We start from the raw sequence: 19,753 nt of genomic DNA, 5'->3' as shown, positions 1-19,753 counted from the left end.
GAGTGTTAATTGTAAAACTCGTATCAATGTCTCGTATCGATTCAAACACGTACATACTCTCGTATCAGGAACGAGTCATTTTTATGATTACATTTTTAATGTCCATAACGAATTACCTTTCCATACGTAGAACGATCCGATAACGGATACCACATATAACGTAACGGCTCAATGATACGACCAACGACTATTAATCGGTTTAAAAAATAATGGAATGTCTATTCATCCATGGTTCCCCCACCTAGCAGAGTCGATGCCTTCTTCGGGACTAGCATAGACATAACAGCGTGCACATCGCATTTGACCACCACCAACTCTAGACCAGTCGGCTTACAACTGCTGACATAGTCGGTAGTTGCGCGATTCGTGGTATTTCTATAGTGGTTGCTGTTGCTCTTGCGTTTTACAACTATCTTGTATTGTCGATATGTTGCTCGTTTGATTGCGCGAAGTCTCCATTTGATTTCATTCGATTGTTCGGTTTTCTTTTGATTGTTTAGTTTGTCTTAAAAGGAAGTTTATCGGTCAAAGTTAAAAAAAAAACCGAATACAAGGATAAAATAAGAAGAAACCATCGATGATAGTCGAAGTTAGCGAATCACGATTGAAATATAGTAGGAGGAACGAAACATCGGATGTTTCTCGAGATGAGAACGCGAGGAGCACATCGAAGGACGAGAGGACAACCGAGGCGAATACGCGAAATTTATGAGACTTTCAGAGAGTAAACTGCGAACTGCGGCGATTTCCGACAAATTCCTTCATCGAACACCTGTGTCCCACATTCAGATTCCATGTTGGACGCGTCGTGGCAATGGTGAACCATCGATCACAAGCTTTATCATTCTTTCCATCGTCGAACCTTCGCCGGAAACGGACGCCTCCCTTTTTGCATTTGACGCGTTTCGATACAATCGCGTTTCGATGCACGAAATTTCTAAGAATCGCGAACGATTAAAAAAGGTCGCGAGTGCAGTGTCTATAGTGAAAATTCTAGCTCTGGGCATAACATACGAACCAATAGATTTTTAGCCAAACTTCGTTGCAATCCGACGGAAAGATTTCGATTTCCATAAACTTGCCTCGATCGCGCAATTATTCAATTTTCGATCGATTTCGCTTGCGAGAAAACTCGTTTCCATTGGGAACCTCAAAATTTGTATAATCACGTAAGTTCGTAATTTTCACGACGTTCGAAGAAACAGAAATTTAGTGAAATTTCTTTAAAAAAGAAAAAAGAAAAAAAAAATACAGAATGAGAACAGAGATACGTTTGATTTGACACGTGTCCATTACAGAATTTTCGATCGACAAGAGAGAGGCAGGTTGGCAACGATTTTGGAGGTCATTTTTAATCAAACGAAATCTGATAATATCGCGCACTGTTTCTTTTGCTCTTTGTAGCGTTGTTGTCTATATCAGCCTGTTGCGTGTGTCAACGAAGAACACGGCAGAAGAAATGATAAAAGGAGAAACCTAAGAACAATGCTTTGTTAATTTTCTTTATCGTTTATCTATTAGGCGTCGGGTAATTTTTACGTATTCAATTAGCTTCATTATCGTAATCTACGCGCATAGTTCTTCAAGTGATAATGGAACATTGTATTTAACGTTTACGTTCCTTTAAATTGTTTGAAAGCATTTTAAGTCCAAAGAAAACGTTCATTTTCATTCTAGATTACGTGACTCGCAGAAAAATCTATCTATAACTTCAGCGCATAATCGATCTACTACCTTTGAATAATATATTATAAGTGCTTTTTCTAAGTCGTGAATTATTCAGAAAGTTACGATAGTTGTGGCATAACGAATTGCATATCAGGTGTTCTTAATGGATTACTATCACAGGCAATACATTTGCTCATCATTCGCTACATGACTTATCAACTGTTCGTTAGAATACTTTGCACAGTGAATTAAGACTCGAGAGATCGGAGTCTGTTGCACTGAGCCTCCTCCTTGCCCGTTGTGTTTCATTTAAACTCTCATCAAGATCAATTCAGCTGGTTATCTCGAACGTGACAAACGTATTTTTGACTACACGACAAAAAAAAAAAAAAAAAAAAAGAAAAAAGGAACTAGCTTAACGATACGTCAGGATTTTTGTTAGTTAAAAAATTACAATACCTCGATACGAATCGGCAAGACACAGAAAAACAGATGAGAACGATCTGGTCAATGAAAATCACGCAACAATCTTTTTCAGCAACGAGACAAAATTCGAAACAAAACGAATAACCACAGATGACCGATATGAAATTATGGGTGATTGGAAAAAACAGCTTGGTCGTCCTTACGATCTTCACGATCGCTCTGTACGTTCTGTCTTTCTGCTTCAACTGGAGCGACGACGATTTCTTACGCTTCAGGGAAGTCTTTGACCAGGATCTACGATACGCGAATGCGACGAAGAAAATCCTATTTTGGACCAAGATGTTTAGCGACGAGACATTTTACATGGGCAAAGGCTACATCGCTCGCCATTGCCCCGTGAACAATTGTTACGCGACTAACAAAAGAAACGTGGTGAATCTGACAGACTTCGACGCAGTTTTATTTCATGGGAACGATCTTGATCTGGAAGATTTGCCAAAGGACCGCAGTCCACGGCAGTGGTACGTTTTCGTGAATCTGGAAAGTCCGGCCAACAGGCCGATGACTAGCAGCTACTTTTACGAGGATTTCTTTAACATCACGATGACATACAGATTGGACAGCGATATCGTGTGGACTTATGCAGTCGTTAAGGATGCTCGTACCAACGTAAATGTAGCGCCTAGCAGAAATGTGAATTGGAGCGCCTTTTACGCTGGGTCAGGTAATGAAATCAGAAAAAGATGTGGATGAAATACGGAGAAAATTTTGAAGCTTCTAAAGATAGCCTTGTTTAAGCAATCCTTGGATATTGATTATCTGTTTGAGACATTTTTCCGTTCTGTTCATCATTTGCTATAATTGCGACGATCAAACTTGATACCTGAATGTCGAACTGTTCTACTTCTATCTAATTCTTTTATATCCGATAATTCTGTAGTTACAAGAAGTATTTGCTCGGATTGCGTCATACGAAAACACGTGTTTTTTTATTGTCGATAATAAACGAGGAGAAATTTATTTACAATCTAAAGAGCATACTATTTTGAAAGGCTAAGATACTCTAACATAAATCATTTCTTGTTTAGTCGAAGAAACGATACTGTAATAAATCATATACATTCTTGTTTGGATCTGTTAGTACATGAGAGAGTAAAAAACAAAGCAATAAATTCGTACATCAAATTTGGTTGTCCCGACTATAGAGAACGGTGCGCGAAAATCGTTTCACCCTCGGTAGTTGCTTCGCGGAGAACGCATCATCTTGTACCGCGTGCTTCATAATCGTCGCTGTGCGTAATTAATCTCGGTTCCCCTTCGTTGCTTTTGCCCGGTACGACAAAGAACACGACCATTTGCTGGCGTAACACGAGACACGGGTAGCTGTTCTTTCCTAGCCGCGCAGCCGCTTGAAACGAGCGGCAAAAACGTTTTGCGGCTACGAGTTTCTTCGTATGCGACCAGGGAACAGCCGGGGAAAACGTGTCTTGCGTAGCGAAAGCAAAAAATAGGATACAATTATTAAAGCTCTAACGAGGTCGTTGTAACTGGTTATCGAATGGAGAACGGGGGACGCGTTGATGCGTGTAATTAAGTTGAAATTAAATTACGATCGTTAGCTTATCAACGTTGATGTTATGCGCGCCATAATCAGATACCATCGTTAGCGCGTAATTTTCCTCGGGGAATCCGTGCGTGCGCTGTGACCAAAGGAAAGAGGAGGTTGGTAAGTCGCTAGAGGCCGGAAAATAGCCGCAGACTGTAACAATTCTTTTGCGTAATAGCGTTGCGCAACGTACAAAGCCTGCACGGAATCTTACTAATTACAGTGTCGCCGATGACTTTATTAACCGTTGCAAATTAGCTGTCCTTCGCGTTTGTTTATTTTTACGATTGGTTGCTCTTTTCAGCTTTGTCATGTTCTTTTTTCCTATATCGTTCCCCGTAATTTTCGATAATTGCACGTTACAAGAAAGATCACAAACAAGTACTTATTCGTCATTCCTTTGATTCTCTTCTTTTTTTTCTTTCTTGTTTCTCTCGATCTTGTCCAACCAAGACATTGCACGAGGCTGTATTTGTTTAATGTTCGCTGTGATTCATGTTTATTCAAGAGATTCGCGATAAAAACATACAGCGCAATCTCAATCGGGAAAATCTAATCGTCACGATACGACGTAGATGTCGATTATGAACGCAGAATAAAATTATTTCACACGAACGAGCTTGGGCGGTCTTTAGAGCGAATAGAATGCTGGTTAAAATCATCGATGGTGTCATCAAAGCAACGATCCGTTTGCACAGGTGACCGAACGATCGACGACGATGTGGACGCGTCGTTGTCGAAGACGATTCGAGGCAAGACGAAGCCGATAATCTGGTTCGTGAGCAACTGCGTGGCAAAAAGCGGCCGGGAAGAGTACGTGAACGAACTGTCCAAGCACATACCAGTCGACGTTTATGGAGAATGCGGCAACATGTTTTGTCCCCGTAACGAGGATTGCTTCGCACGAGTCGCGGAACCTGGCTATTTTTTTTACCTGTCATTCGAGAATTCGTTGTGCGACGATTACGTAACCGAGAAGCTGTACAATAGCCTCAGGTAAAACAATGGCCGCGGGACGATCTCGACTATAAAATTGTCAGTCGCAGCTCGTACCTGCCGTGCGCCCGCTGACCGATTTCAAATCGGCTGACGGACTCGTGTTTCGAACGACGAATCCGTATAAAATTGTTTCGACACGTGACCATGCTCTGCGAGCGATCGTCATCCTCCCCCTGCCCGACAGGCTCGCCCCGTCTTCTACCTTTTTTCGTTTCCCCACGTTTTGTTCTCTACGATACTTTCTATTTTTTTCTCTTTCGTTGTCTCTTTTTCTATACCTGCACCTGTCACGAGCGCGATACGAATAGATTAGAGAGGGAGTGCAGACTCGAGCGATTGGAACAATATTAATCGAACCATTCAGAAACCACATTGAATCTAAATCGAAAAGTAGAGGCAGACGGTTAATTACTGATTTCTTCTTTATCTTAGTATTTGATATCATTCGTTTCCCGAGAAGCGAATACTTGAACGCAAATAAACGTGGAGCATTTAGAAGCATTTTATATATATGGAATATTTAATGAGAGGAGGGAACCAGTGTTTAAATTTAATTTCTTTAAATACGTTCGTAAAGATTGAGAAAAAATTAAGAAACTTACAAAAAGTGGAATTGACCATTTTGGTTCTTGAATGGTTCTGACATAAATAGCGCCTAAATTTCACGTGTACTTTCGACCTTGTTGTCACACGTTGACATTTCATATTATCGCGCGTGTTTAATTACATATATTTGATATTAATATCACGTTTAATTACTCCTTACATGCTCGTTGTTTGAGACAACAATAGGCGGAGGTATAAAAGGTGTCACGGCTAAAGGAAACCTAACAAAGAGCATTGTTTCCGTTCTGTTTCCAGATACAACGTAGTTCCCATCGTTTATGGTGGCGCCAATTACAGCCGCTATGCTCCACCACGATCTTACATAGACGTGTTCGACTTTGACACGCCAAAGAGTTTGGCCGATTATCTAAAGAAGCTAATGAAAAATCCGCGAAAGTACAGCGAGTACTTTGCTTGGAAAAAGTATTACAAGATCGAGGATGGCGTTCAACAAGGAGTATGCAATCTTTGCGAGTTTCTTCATAAGCAGAAACAGCCACGAACGCAAAAATTTTTGTCTGATTGGTTCGGCCGATCGAAATGTCACCTCCAGGAATTTTTACGTAATCACAGTTACCTTACAGGGTCTATTTTCAAAGACTGATTTAGCGCACATTTCTGACATATCACCGTGCAAATTTAAGTTATCGTGAAATACGTTTAGTTTACGACTGTCGAATTTATTTAAGCATTAAGATTTTATCAGGGTTATATACATTATATACAGACTCGCAAAAGCGATTTTAACGCTTGCCATTGATAACTTTAATGTCCACAGACCTATATATTTTTTTATTGGTTTCCTTATCAACGCCCCACTTCTATACACATATTACATCTTAAATACGATGTAGAAAAACCATATTACATGTCCCGCGTTAAACATTTTCAATTATTTCTCTAATGAGACACGACTATCCTGATTATATCGAAACTACATTTACGTTTATTGAAAATACACATTTACTATTACTAAAAGATTAGTGAATAGTCGTCTAAAACGTGTAGTTAGCGGTAAAGATGATTTCTGTAAATGTCGTGCCTTACTAATATAACGAACAATTTAACATTCCTGCGATATTTGAAAATTGTATGCGATTACAATAAATATCTTATAATTTTTATACACATTCCGGGAATTGTTGCAAACTTTGCCAGCATACGACGATAGTGGAAGCACGCAACACCGCTAACGAAATTTTCTAATGTTTCGTGTAATACGATATATTCGTGAAAGATGTCTGAAAGCGTTCGAGTACTTTCGAAAACTTGTATAAATGGAACGAATCGTTAGATTTGTATTATAATTAGCGCAGTGTGAATGATACGATGAAATATGTGAAATATCGATGAACGATTTCTGCCATCAGAGCGAAATTCGTAAGAAACTAGAATCTCGACTTTCGATCAATTAAAACGAAATCGATGAACGATAGACAAGACACGGATCCGGTTCTGTGTTAGATACGCGTAAATGAATCCGAACCAATCTATTTGAAACGCAGTTATCTATCTGCGTCATTCAGCATTATTCGTAATTTAGCATAATTAGAATGTTTCATTAATAATTTAAAGAATTAACGCGAAGCTCGAATCTCCTGTTATATTACTTGCCATAAATATTCACCGATCGAATCGGTATACAAGTGCTTCGAAGATCGATGATTTTCATAATTTATTTTGCTGCACTGGTCTACCTTCGATTCCGAGTTCACCGAAGTGGCAATTAAACGATTGAACGTTTTGCCGTTTTAAAATGAACAGTTTATTATTTTTCAAACATTCGTTAACCTGCGAAACCGACAACGAGAAAAATTGTAATTAATTCGTTTGAAATGTATAACCATCTGTGAGCATTCTCAGGCTGGAAACGATGTATTTTCAAGTGATTCGTAAACACGATGTACCTTTCGATTCGCAGAGTTCGTTTAGAATCACTTATCAGGCGACGGACTATTTTTAGCAAACCATTCATACAACACCTATAAGATAAAACCTTGTCTTAACGAATAATAAAGCTGTTCGTATCACGTCATGAAAAATCGACAATGTCATTTTAATATTCAATGCATCAGTTTCGCATCATCGTTTTTACAACGAGCAAGATTCGATCAATTTTCTCTTACGCAACATTTGTCCGACACTGTTTAACATTTAACGTTCGAAGAATTCTACGACCGTGACCGCGATTCAAGAGAATATCGATATTAATTATACCTGTCGTATTATTAACATTTATTAAAAATACTAGTAGCATTATTTGTATTATTTTTATACAATATTCTATTCTCTAATTTATTCAGATTTTTGAGTACGCGTGGCGCGTTCAAGGCAATTATCCGACTGAGTTTGCCATTTCTAGGTCATGAGTCGAGTAAGGACCGGTATCCGCTCACGAGGCGTAAACGTAGTTTCTGTATAAGTCGACGATAAGTTTACGACAGTGTTCGCACTACAAAGCTTTGTCTCATCGTTAAAATGTCGAGCGATGAGGAAAACGCGTACATCCTATAACGCTACATTCGTTCGTACTTGCAACGTACGCCTCGCTACTGACTCTGTTAACGCCAGTCGTCACGACGAAAACGCGTAGCGACGAAAACGGCTCGCTACTGTTTCGTGGACAGTTGCATATATTACTGTGAGCATCTGTGCATCTCTAGCATTACTCTATTTATCGTTAACGTCAACGCGTCTAATACGCGCTCGTAAGAAGCTTCGCGGACAGAGGACCTACCTGTACGTTATTTTGTGTATGTTATTACCTGTTTGTACGGAAACAAAGGACTGGTCATCGAGAAATGAAATACTTTCGTAGATTCGTTCGTACGATCCACGACGACCGATAGACGTCGTAAAAGCATTCTCGCGTCCGTTATCAAGAAAACGAGACAATGGCTCGTTCGAGCGAAGAGAAACGCGGATAAGACTTCTCCGTTTTGTCGTATCCTGTCTGTACGTTTTAATTGAAGCTCGCGCTATTTCCTGGAAAGTTTCAGTCGCCAAAGTCGCCAATGTCGCGTGTCTTCGCTACACTGCCTCGTAAACAACGTCTGTCTTCGAGATTCTCGGTACTGGTAACGGTATTCTTTCGCAATTTCTTCGACGACGGTCTTGCAGAAATTTCAGACCGTTGGGTTGGTCGGTTTGAAAAGATTTGTAAGACGACGTTCGAATCGCTGAACGAAGAAGTTCGCGCGAATGGATGCGAAATACTTTGACGAAACGATTTGAATCGCGTTGAAATTGTCGTTAGCTGGATTCATGGATTCTTTGTAAACAAGTACGGTCCGTTGATTAATTATGAGCTGGCTGAAAATTCGTTTTGAATATACCGTTGAAAGTACCGTTGAAGTTGCAACGTTCTTCACGGTATCCTTCGGAAAAATTGTTCGTAAAGCTGCAGTTTGAAAAGCAGAAACATTTAATCCTCTCTACGTTCTTCTATCGCGTTAATTTCGGCCCGATAATTTATTTCGTAATAACATTAATTACGATGTTTGAAGTTCTACGCGAACACGAAACAGCTTGCTAGAATTTTATATCATAACGCTTATAGGCTATTCAAGTGGAAATTTCTGCCAGCGATGTATAAATTTAATCGAGTATTCGTATAATTTACATATCATTGACCGACTATTGTAAGAAAATAAAGGGGTCATTGATCGTATGTATGTCTTTCCTGTAACGCCAAAGGTGATTCTACTTTTGTAAGGAAAATAGTAGAATAAAGAATATATTATTGACGAACAACGTGTTAGACGATGAATATCGTGAACGATATTTTTCACCATCGTGATAGAAAATACACGAGCTTGATAGACTTGGATGCCACGTTCTCTCACGGAATGGAACTCGATGCTTGGGACCAGTGGACGTGAAGAAGCGCATGCCTGTGGTACGTTTTTGTGGAACTGGAAAACTCGTACAATAGACCATTGGTTAACCACTTTTACGAAAGCTATTTCAACGTCACTGTGACGTACAACTTTTTATTGTGACATCGCGTGGTTTTGTAGTGCCGTTAGGGACAAAAATGGCCAACGAAATTGTCGTCTACTCTTTTCGTTTCACCGGTTCAAGTTCTTTTATCAATCATCCGAGTAATGATTTAATGTTTCGTGTATCTTCTTCCTGTTACCTTCTATCATTTCAATGGACAGATATGTCATCAGCGTAGGCCCCGTGTTAAACGATCACAGAGATTCAGGATTGTGAAATACACGTTAGTCAACGTTGGCGAACTCATCGATTATTCGAAAACATTCCGTTCTTTCGAAATCTAAAAATTCTTTCTGCGTTTTATAGTATGTCTGTTAAATATATATCGTTTATGTCATTGAAATAGACGTTTTTAATGCAAAACCTTCCAATTTTTCAAATTTATCACAATCATCTTAGAGTAATCCAAAGATTTAAAGACTAAACATCTCGGTATTGAAATTCTTAATATTTCAAAACGGTGAGTTTGAGCATTTTTAGACTTGCGAATTCCATCAGCTAGCATTGGTCGTGTTTGTAACGCATTTGTGAGATATTAGGAGAAAGCAAATTCGTATTTCCAGATAGCACGGACGACGTGTTACTTGATGTGAACAAGACTAGGAACGAGAAGAATGCGAGAAGTAGTGTCGGTCGAAGTACAATGCTAAACTGCCTAGACGGATAGGCGTCTTTGCGGTAAGTGCGGTAATTATAACTGTTCTTGCGGCAACCAGTGTTTCTCTAAGATCGCGAAGGATGTCTACTTTTTCTGTTTCTCGTTCTAGAACGCTCTACTCGATAGCTCTGCCGCTGGGCAAATGTTCCAACGATTATAACGCGAAACGATCGTTCTGTTGTAACTAAAATACTCGACGTTCTTATTCGTTTATTGAACAGATATAGTTCAACATACTATTAGTAGATACAACATGTCTTCTATACGTTTCTGGAACGTTGAACGTATCCAAGCAGCTGTGTAAATATTTTAAATAAGCGGTAAAAAGATACTTCGTCTGAAAGAAATATCACGATGAACAATTATGTCTAAACAAAGTATGCTATCTGTGTACATCTCATTAAGAAGAACAAAGGGTTCGTAAGTATTGTATAATACTGTATTGTATAATACCTGTTTCGTAACGCATGTGGTACGATGTAGGAGAAGGTGTCGCTTGCAAAATTGCACGTACACTCGGGAATACCCACATTATCGTACGTTAAACAATCAAAACTGACAATCGTTACTAGCAGTTAATTATACGTTCTGAATCTCGTTTATTAAAAGCGAATGACACTTTTCGGTGTCAAATTTGTTTGACAATGTTCGCATTGTCCTCAAGGTTAACCGACACGCGATAACAACTTCCGTTCGATAGCGATTGAAAACCGCGAAGCAGCTGTTATGTCGGACTCGCTAACAGCCAAGAGTGCCGCGTGCATTCTATTCAAAGGAATCACTCGATGGGAGTGTTTCCAACGTCGGCACAATGCGATGCAATAACATGGCTGGATAATCGAAAAATTACATGGGGCGTAAACGTACATCCTCCACGTGAAACGAATTGACGTAACTGCTTTCCATTTTTTTTTTTTTTTTTTTTTACCAGTCGATTAACCGTCGTTGTGTTCGTTAATTTAAAAAAAAAAAAAAAAAAAAAAGGGGGCGGAGAATCGTTACGAAATCGTATCCATAAATTGAAACGATGGTTGCGTGAGACAGATTCGAATTCTGTTGGAAATTACGATTGACCCATGAAACTTATTCGGTTTCGCGTGTGTCTGAAAGCAACGCGCAATTAGCGCGGATGAGTAGCTGGATATCTTCTATTTTGTCGTCGTGACTCGTCGTTGATCGTGCTATTCATTCATTATATGCATTCTTCAAAGTAACGAACTACGTTTCACACGTTTCGCAAACCGTAAATCGAGTGGCCATATCAGTGGAGACGAGTGACGAATCGAATTTGTGTATTCAGATGTATTGGAATCCACTGTACTCGTTATAGCACTGACATACTAATTAATTAGCTATATCTAATCTAGAAGTAACATTAGATACTCTAGAAGTAAAATATATAAAATTTGATAAAGAAGGATGTATTTTCTTGGGAAATAATGATATACAAAAATGCTTTCTGTAGCCACTGCATGTGTTGAATTGTTAACTTGTTAATTCGTAACTTTTTAATGTTTGGAGGACAAGAAAAGACAATGTTTACGTGGTCTTTGCTTTTCATACGATAAATTAACAAATTAAAGTTAAACTACCTGCTGAAGTTTCCCGCTATAAATAGGTTAATACTCTTTTGCAGAAAACGTCTAGTTAGATCGACTAATGTTATAAATAATATATCGTGCCATTCAAAAATCTCGGTTAGTTCAATCTCTCAAAAAGTATAATTTATTGAAAAGAAATAAAATGTTCCCGCCTGACGAGGTTTCTTAAATAAAATAAATAAATAAAATGTCACTTCAAACATTCTTTTATAGAGTCAATAGATAACGAGTTATTTAAAGTGGTAATTTTTACTGGCTCATCCTGTATATCGGCATATAAAATTTCTCCATATAGAATTTACGGAAGAAGCAGAAAACGGGGAAAAAAGCCACGGTCGTTTGACATCGTGACAGTATAATCTTCAACGTTTCGAATCGACAAATTGACATAGAAACAAAATAAAAAGATAACAAGTTTCGGGACGTTCTAAACTGTTAAATTTGTTTGACAAGCCGCTGGTGGACGGCAACCTTTTGAGACCAGAAAATCCAGTATATAAATTTTCCCTCTGTTGTTTTTTAGAGTTTCGCGTGTCATGGATTGGCCAGCTTTGACGCGGAATATTAACAGCGAGCGCGTTTGTAACAAAAACCGGGCGAAGTATCGCGAAACTAAGTCACTTCGTTTTCCATCGGGATAAATTCGCCAGCTTTGTTTAAATCTTTTTCCCTTAATAGATTTTCGCGTTGACGCATTTATAATCAGGTCTCTTTAAGCTTTCAACAAATAAACACACTTTTTTTTCTATTGAATCGTACTGTAGGAAATTTCGAAATTTTTGTCGTTTAAACTTCACTGTAGATCATCGTTCTTACGGGATCCGATACGTTCGAAGAATCCCTTTTCTCGCGATCGTTATTTGTTGCACGATTCCTCGGACTAACTTTTTCCATGCAGAGACGCGACGGAATTGCCCCTCGATTATTGTCATCGTAACAAAAGCGTAGTTGCTCCGGGGCGAAACACAAAAAACGCTCGCAAAAGAAATAACGAGGTCCGCGTGCGCTCTCTTCCTCCGAGTTTCTTTCCGCCCCGAACCAAGCAAGCATCCCCCGTACCACGGTCTGAACACGTTCGATTAAGTTTCGCCTGCAGGTAGTTGCGTCAACAAACTCGAACGGTTAGACCCTGTTAATACCAGAGCCAACGGATTGTTCACGGATGAAACATCGCGCAATTTGGCCAAGTACATTCGGAAATGTAGCGTGCAAAGTAAGAAGCACGTAGACGCGAACCACGAAGATGAAGCTGTCACGATTATTCTTTGTCTGGTATTCGTGACAGCCCGTGGATGATACCAGGGACATGGAGCAGGAGACAGAGCGAACAAATTTTCACGAGCTAAGTTCTCACGAAGTAAGACGAACTTACGTTTCGAAGCTTTGGAAACTTAAGGTTGAAACTTAAGGTTCCAAAATACGCTGATTAATATGCACGCTTAAATCTTCAAATTGGATTAATCCGTCGGAATTATTTTTCTCATCGGTACAGCCCTCTTTCTTGCTGAATCTAACTTTGCAAGATGCCCGGTCCCCCGCGTCGAACTAACTTCGATTCTTATCCCGTCACCGCGGAAACTTCTGGTCCGATCGGGGAGAGCATCGTCATCGAACTTGCCCTTTCCGAATAAAGAACAGGAAGAGTCCCTGCGGAGTAATCTGTCAGACGCAGAACGCGCGTTAAGAACCGCAAACAGCCCCGTCGTGGAATATCGATCGAAAATCGATCGAACTTCTCGCGTCTCGCCATCTTCATCGCTGACAAACTGCGTGGATCTCATTCGATGCGCGATCGAGTCACGATAAATCGGACGAGAATACCGATAGATGGTGAAAACAGATAGTCACGGATGAATTCGAGCGTCCTGAGGGCGGACATTAGTCGGTTTGACACTGTAAACGTACTCGGGAATCGACTTGATGGTTCTCGCGCCGCCATTTCGTTCGTTTCCAACGAACCGGAAGTTGCTCGATAAAGTTCTCGTCGTAAAGTCGAGCGTGGCGACCCCCGGCGAAATTTTCGGCAGATGAAACGGTAACTGCGAGTATAAGATCGGATTGCTCCCAACTTTCTTCGATTTCGCTGGTTAAGGAGGTTCTACGGTGCAAGTCAGTTTTATTCGCTCGCCGCTTTGCAAAGAGTCGCTGTTTCACTTGGGATAGCTGACAGGGTTCGATAGGGAGGGAATATCGAAGTGAACAGGTTTTTGGATTAAATGGCCGATCGATGAATGCAAAAGTTCAGCAGCATTGCAATTGGATCGTTCGAAATTCAGTTAAAATTCGACGAAATCTTCAAAATTGTATCGTTTGAAATCTAACGATCATCTGGATCAGCGTAATCCAGCTAGTATTACTAATATCTGCAAGTTTTACACCTGATAAATTACGAGTATCTTAAATTACTTAATGGTAAGGATAAAAGAAAGTTCTGGAAGAATAAATTTTACAAGTCAGTGGACTCGGTTATTTAATTAAATATTGTAAAATTAGCAAAACCGTTGATACAACAGCAGTCTATCACCTACAACTTGCAGTTTGTCAATTTGCTGATATTACATCGTTGATTAATTATCCCGTACGAAGAGCTTTTTTACGATATATCAGCACAATCGTTGAGTCGTGAAGAGAAGCGAAGGTTGAAGGAGGAGAACGGTAGTAATCGCGTTGTTTCTACCACGACGAGTTTGGCTAAATATTTAAACAGCGGAAGAGCGTCGACGCGATCAAATAAGTAATCGCGCAGGCATCGAACTGTACAAATCGCACACAGCCATTGTGTTTGATCATTATAAAATAAACGGATCGGTGTTTCAAAGTTGCTCGTTGATGGATCGTTCGCAAACTCCCTTGTTATTCAGCGAAACTACAAACTATCACTTAGTCGACTTCCTGTACGTATTGTACACACGTGCGCCACCGACCAAGCTTCGACGTTGCGTTATAATATCGTAAATTAACAAACGCGACATTAATTATTGCGATTTAGAGTGCACGGAACCGTCGATCCGGTATCGGAAATCCGGCGAATATTATTTGACACGCGTCCCATCGCACTTTGGCGTCGCTTATTACGATAAAGGGAGTGAAAAATCGTGGGAAATGGGCTGTAGAATGAAAGAGTGGGAAGGAACGTTGAAAATCTGACAGCAGAAAAATTCGAGAGTCTTTATACTTCGCGTCGTTCGATTTTCAATGTTGTACGTGGCTATATGCCTACGTGTATATCCACTGTGCTGTTAAAAAAAGAAAAAAGAAAAAAGAGAAAGAAAGAAAAAAGAAACGAAAATATAGAGAGCACTTCGCTGATGGAAAAAACGACGTTCTATTTTTATTCTATTTCGATACGTTGATTTACGAATAGCGTTGTAATATTGTTCGAGGTAAACAAAATTGTTCCATGTGTTGGCGTCACGCGACAGGAAAAAAATTGGAACGATAATGTATCCGATTTCGTGGTACGGTATTCGAGCTGGATAACGCGTTCGATTATTATCGAATCACCATTATGAAATTACCGATTGGTACTAAACGGCGGAGGAAGGAGAACGATAAGGGTTGCCTCGGGAGGGAAAATATCGATTAGAAGCGATCGCTCGTGACCGAATTCTGGAGCAGAAGGAAATACGTTTACCCGAGGTGAACGCGGTAATTACTGAAAAATTCAAAGTGCAATCAATCGATTGGTAGATAGGTTCATTCGTTTAACCTGACTTTCGACGCTGTTCGAGGAAATGGAAGATTCCCGATATGCTTTCGACTCATTACGCGTTTCCTTATTAATTACGATCCTTTCTTATAAAATCGTTAAAATTTCAAACAAAATGAGGGCATCGATAGCGCTGTAATATTTACCTTACAACGAGGCATCCTCTTCGATCCTTACGCCAAGCGATCGTGTTTCAAGACCTAAGACTTATTGTTAGATCGTAATGGATCTTCGACGTGGTGACTCCGAAGAAAAAGTCGACCCCTTTCATTTTATCAATATAAAACTGTCAATATTTGATTCAAACGTCAGTACGAAAAGTTCTTTCCTGAATCTTACAGACTTCGATCTACATAATTACATTTTATACGGTGATCCTCCAAGCTATTTTACCAATGTGTTCGAAATGTTGTCAATAATATAATATAATCACGATGGTCGTGTCTTCTTACAACACCAATGAAATCTTTCAATGTTTCATATAATTTACACATTATGTACATTTTCTATGGTGTGTTCAAATACTTTCACGAGTCGTTGATAAAAAGTACACGACATCTTAGCCATAATACAATTTGATTGATTCTATAGGGCATTTGTCTGTAGCCGCGTATAATCGTAGAATTCTCGTAGAAGCTGACTGAGAACCGCTTTGTTAATGAGTCATCGATACTCTATCACGCCTCTAGACACCCACCTAATGGCGATGACTCATGGGCGACTTGTTGGCAAGAGGCTCTCCAAGCGGCTTCCAAAACGTAAGCTGAAACATCGCCTCTCGTCGCGGCCAAACAGACGCTTTCGAATCGGTTGTTCCGCGTCACGTGGTTTCACCCGGCAGGTTAAGAGCATCAGCGATAAATACAAGGGATAGGACTGTAAAATATAGCCTGTAAAAGCAGCGGCTCTAATCACGGCGAATGGATGTAAAAAAAAAAAAAAAAAAGAGATTACCGACCTCTCAGACCTACTTGAGCCCTCCCGAGCGAAGCTCAAATCACCCCCATTATATCCACATGCTCTGCTCGCTTCTATACCTACTTTTTTCCGCGAAATCGTTCGGACTTATTCCCTCGATTCTCCCTTGCCCGTCGTATTTCTAATCTAATTTTGCAGATATCCCTTGTTAGATTCTAGGTCTTCGTTGCCCGATGTTATTCGAGTGGTGCTACAGTAAAAGAATTTTCTTAGATTAAGTCACGATGAATAATAATTAATCCATTGGTATTTACAATCGTTTGACAAACAGTCTGAGATTTAGCAAATGTTCCTTATTAATTTCTATATAAGCTTCTCAGAAGTCTCGAATCGATTAACTCCAGCGTTCAGTAATTTCTTATCATATAAGCGCATTAATATTCAAGTCTCGGGAAACAGATGACCTACTTGCACGAGTTCGTTCGTTGCAAGAAGACGACGTGTAAATAATAGAAAATTGTAAAGTAAATTTTTAAAAAATTGATACACCTTCCCTTCCTGCTTCCAGTAGTTGTCAGCAGGAAAGAAACGAATGCTGTTGAAAAACAGTAATTCTCGCTGAGAGAAGTAGTAGTACGTATAAAGTAGGAACGTTCGATGTGAAGGTATTATAGTCTATCGGTGGGTTTATGCTTGCCCGATCGTTAAATTTGAAATTGAAAAATTGAAACATTCAGTTCTGATATCTCAAATTTGAAATTTCTATGTTTAACGTTTCGAGTTGAAAATGAATTAAAATTATTCAGAATTATGTTTGGCAACCCGAAATTCGGAACCCGAAACAGCGCGTCAAGCTACTTATCTCCGTTTCAATATCAACTAACCGGCAATAGGAGCGCAATCATGCAATTACAGCTTGTTCACGAAGTATTAATAACAAGGGCTGAAACCACGGAAAGCACAATTCTCCGACGTATCATTTTCACCCCGTCTGATTATTAAGACGCCGTTATCGTTTCAAGCCGAGACTTCCCCTAGATTTATCATTGTTCGGCTATATCGTGCGAAGTGGCAGTAAAGCTCGAGATCAGCAAAGGGTATCGTATCGCCTACGGGCTTCTTCTCTTCTTTAATACCGTTTAACGCGCCACCTTTCTACCCCTTGTCTCCTGGACTGGGCAGTTCGATCGTTCGCGGCATAAAATCGAGCAGCGTTAATTAGCGAAATAAACTGGTCGTCGAACGTCATTAATCGACACGGTCACGCGCGCTAAATAAGAGAGCCGAATAGGTGGCTACGATATTCGATTTGGGAAGGAGGATCGATGAAATCCAAGCGTTGAACGGCAGCTTCCCCGTTTTCTGTCGGCCGTGTGCAACAGCCGTTTAATGGAATTGATTGGAGCCGCACGCAAGAGAGGATATCTCTGGCAATTAATCAAATTATTAAGCCGCGTGCGGTGCGTCGATCCGCGTGTTGTTCCGTAAATATCAGCGCGACGATGGAGGCGTGAACCGCCGATAAAGAGAACGAAATACCAGCCGATCGAGTCGCCATCAATTTCTCGTTTAACTTTTCCTTTTTCAATTACAGCAAGATACAGTATTCCGAGCAAAAATCGACACTTTTCATTCCAACTTCGTTTGGTTGACAAACGACGACTCTTTCAATTAGCGATTTTTTGACACTTTTTAAATTATGTATTTGTATCTTTATTTTTCTATTTGACACCTAACTAGGAACCGCGTTTATTTGAATTTTCTACATCGTTGTCTAACACGACGATTACCACGTTGATCGTGGCAGGTCATCCGCGTTGCTAAATTCTTCAGAACGATTAAAGTATGACGAATCTTATGGTCTAAAATATCTCCGACAACGCGAATGATCTAGATAACACTGCCAAAGTAAAATTGCGCAAATACAGCGTAATACCTCGCAAAAGTTAATTATTACGATGTAAAAATATAGCATAAGATTCGCGCGGTAGTCGACGCGTTGATCCATATGTATAATAAATGATTCGAAATCACCGCCCAATTTCTGAGCTTTCAAAATTGTCAGGACAACCTAATACCTCTAGCTTAGTATCGACGTAGTATATCTTTTACTATCATAATCTGACTGTAAAACTAAAGTGCCGTATACGCCCTCATAGACACGTACGAAAGAAACACGACGACGAGAAACCAGTTCGAACGAATCCATTGGAAATTTTATAACCACGCGTGTCTCTCGGTGTGTTACTACGGCGACGAATAGATATTTATAACGCGGCACGCGTCCGCGAGGAGATCCGAGATTTCGGCAGATGCCGCGAATATGCGATCAGGCACGGTTCCAGCAACGATTTTCTTCGTCCGTTTCGCGCCGGGAAAGTGAATCGAGGTGTCGAATAATGGGCTGAAAGGGATCGTGGAACAGGGACGAGAGATTGGGCGGTGTGGGTGGTAGACGAGAGGGGGTAGACGCGACGTCGTGAGAAGAGTGACAGTAAGCTGTTCGTGGAACGTCTGCTCGCGCGTTCGCGAAATTGCCACTAGCAGAAGCTTTCGAAGTAGCAGAACCGTCTGCATCGGAACGAGATGGAGCGCATTGGGCGCCGGTTGCATCTGCAACAGATAGAAGACACTTTAGTCGATACGTTGCGCCAAGTCGTTGACGTTTCTCGGATCGATCCGTGCCGACGATAATTCTTCGGGACGCGTCGACGCCGACGGCTGACGGTATTATTTGCTTTTAAGGGAATCGCCATCGATATGGATTCCGTTCGGATAGCGACAGGCACGTGGTACGTTTCTGTCGATACGACCCACTAGACTGGATCAACCGAGTAGATCGAACGAAATAGCAGATTTTGCTGATTGGAACTGGATTGGCGAGAGAGTGACTTTGTTATCGCAAGATTTGATAATTGAGTCGTTCGCAAGCTGCACTAATTACCCGTCCACTTCTCTTCGTTTCTTAGTTTCATTACACAGATACAGAAACAATTTCCAATCCTCAAGAAACAAATTGACTTACTTCCATACATTCATTGACCGCAAAAGTATGATATAAATGTAATAGCAAATTGTCAGGTGAATTTAGAGTACAAAGTTTCTGTAATATTCGACAGAGTTGATCAACGTGACTTGCGAATAGCCCGATTAATCGCGATTTTGTTTTAGATACGATGCCCGTGTTAAATTTTACCTCTGGCTTTGATTATCCATCAATTTGGTCCAACGTCGATTTAAATATTCGCTGCGTCATTAACTCGCTATTTTTTGAATTCTAAAGATGGAATTTATTTTTACCTTTGGCAATTAATATTAGGGTTTCACTTTGAATTTAATGTCGGTATTAGTCTAAATAAATTCTATTCCATATCGATCTCTTCGGTGTATTATTAACTGAGTGGTTTATAAATCGTAATGATCATCACCGGTGACATAGAAGAGGAGCCTGTATATCCTGTCAGATATCCAGCAAACGAGTGTATCAAGACGAATAGAAATGGAAATCAAGGTAAAGTAGAGGCACGCTAAAAGACAAATTTTCATACAAGTGCGAATAA

At 40.1% G+C, this 19,753-nt stretch overlaps 2 protein-coding genes across 18 annotated transcripts in view; one reads left to right on the top strand and one right to left on the bottom strand.

Annotated features, from left to right (window-relative positions):
- The window catches only part of LOC126919251 (lachesin-like), a 281,367-nt gene that overhangs the window by 84,127 nt on the left and 177,487 nt on the right, over window positions 1-19,753 (bottom strand). Inside the window, exon 1 of one of the 11 annotated variants that reach the window (XM_050728188.1) lies at window positions 10,419-10,713. The exons of the other annotated variants lie outside the window; for them this stretch is intronic. Coding sequence (XP_050584145.1) covers window positions 10,419-10,497 — 79 coding nt within the window. The 5' untranslated portion in view covers window positions 10,498-10,713. Of the gene's footprint in view, window positions 1-10,418; window positions 10,714-19,753 lie in introns of those variants that run through there. 11 annotated transcript variants of the gene reach the window in all.
- On the top strand, window positions 58-9,650 carry LOC126919258 (alpha-(1,3)-fucosyltransferase C-like). 7 transcript variants are annotated; one of them, XM_050728218.1, is made up of 5 exons: window positions 58-817; window positions 1,849-2,141; window positions 2,207-2,818; window positions 4,399-4,696; window positions 5,561-9,650. In XM_050728218.1, exons 3-5 carry the CDS (start codon window positions 2,245-2,247, stop codon window positions 5,907-5,909), a joined length of 1,221 nt encoding a protein of 406 aa, XP_050584175.1. In that variant the 5' UTR covers window positions 58-817; window positions 1,849-2,141; window positions 2,207-2,244; the 3' UTR covers window positions 5,910-9,650. The 7 variants fall into 7 exon arrangements, with proteins under 7 accessions (XP_050584175.1, XP_050584174.1, XP_050584172.1 ...); XM_050728217.1 differs by having other exon boundaries at window positions 1,678-2,141; XM_050728215.1 differs by having other exon boundaries at window positions 1,405-2,141.

The sequence above is a fragment of the Bombus affinis genome, chromosome 8 (genome assembly GCF_024516045.1).
Source record: "Bombus affinis isolate iyBomAffi1 chromosome 8, iyBomAffi1.2, whole genome shotgun sequence".
Taxonomy (NCBI): domain Eukaryota; kingdom Metazoa; phylum Arthropoda; class Insecta; order Hymenoptera; family Apidae; genus Bombus; species Bombus affinis.
The sequence above is the reverse complement of the archived record's forward strand: the minus strand, read 5'-3'. Positions and strand labels throughout refer to the sequence as shown.

Coding starts and splice junctions, on each gene's coding strand:
- LOC126919258 (XM_050728218.1), top strand. CDS start 2,245: ATGACCGATATGAAATTATGGGTGATTGGAAAAAACAGCTTGGTCGTC. Junction 2,819..4,398: donor CGCCTTTTACGCTGGGTCAG/GTAATGAAATCA, acceptor CCGTTTGCACAG/GTGACCGAACGATCGACGAC. Junction 4,697..5,560: donor AAGCTGTACAATAGCCTCAG/GTAAAACAATGG, acceptor TTCTGTTTCCAG/ATACAACGTAGTTCCCATCG.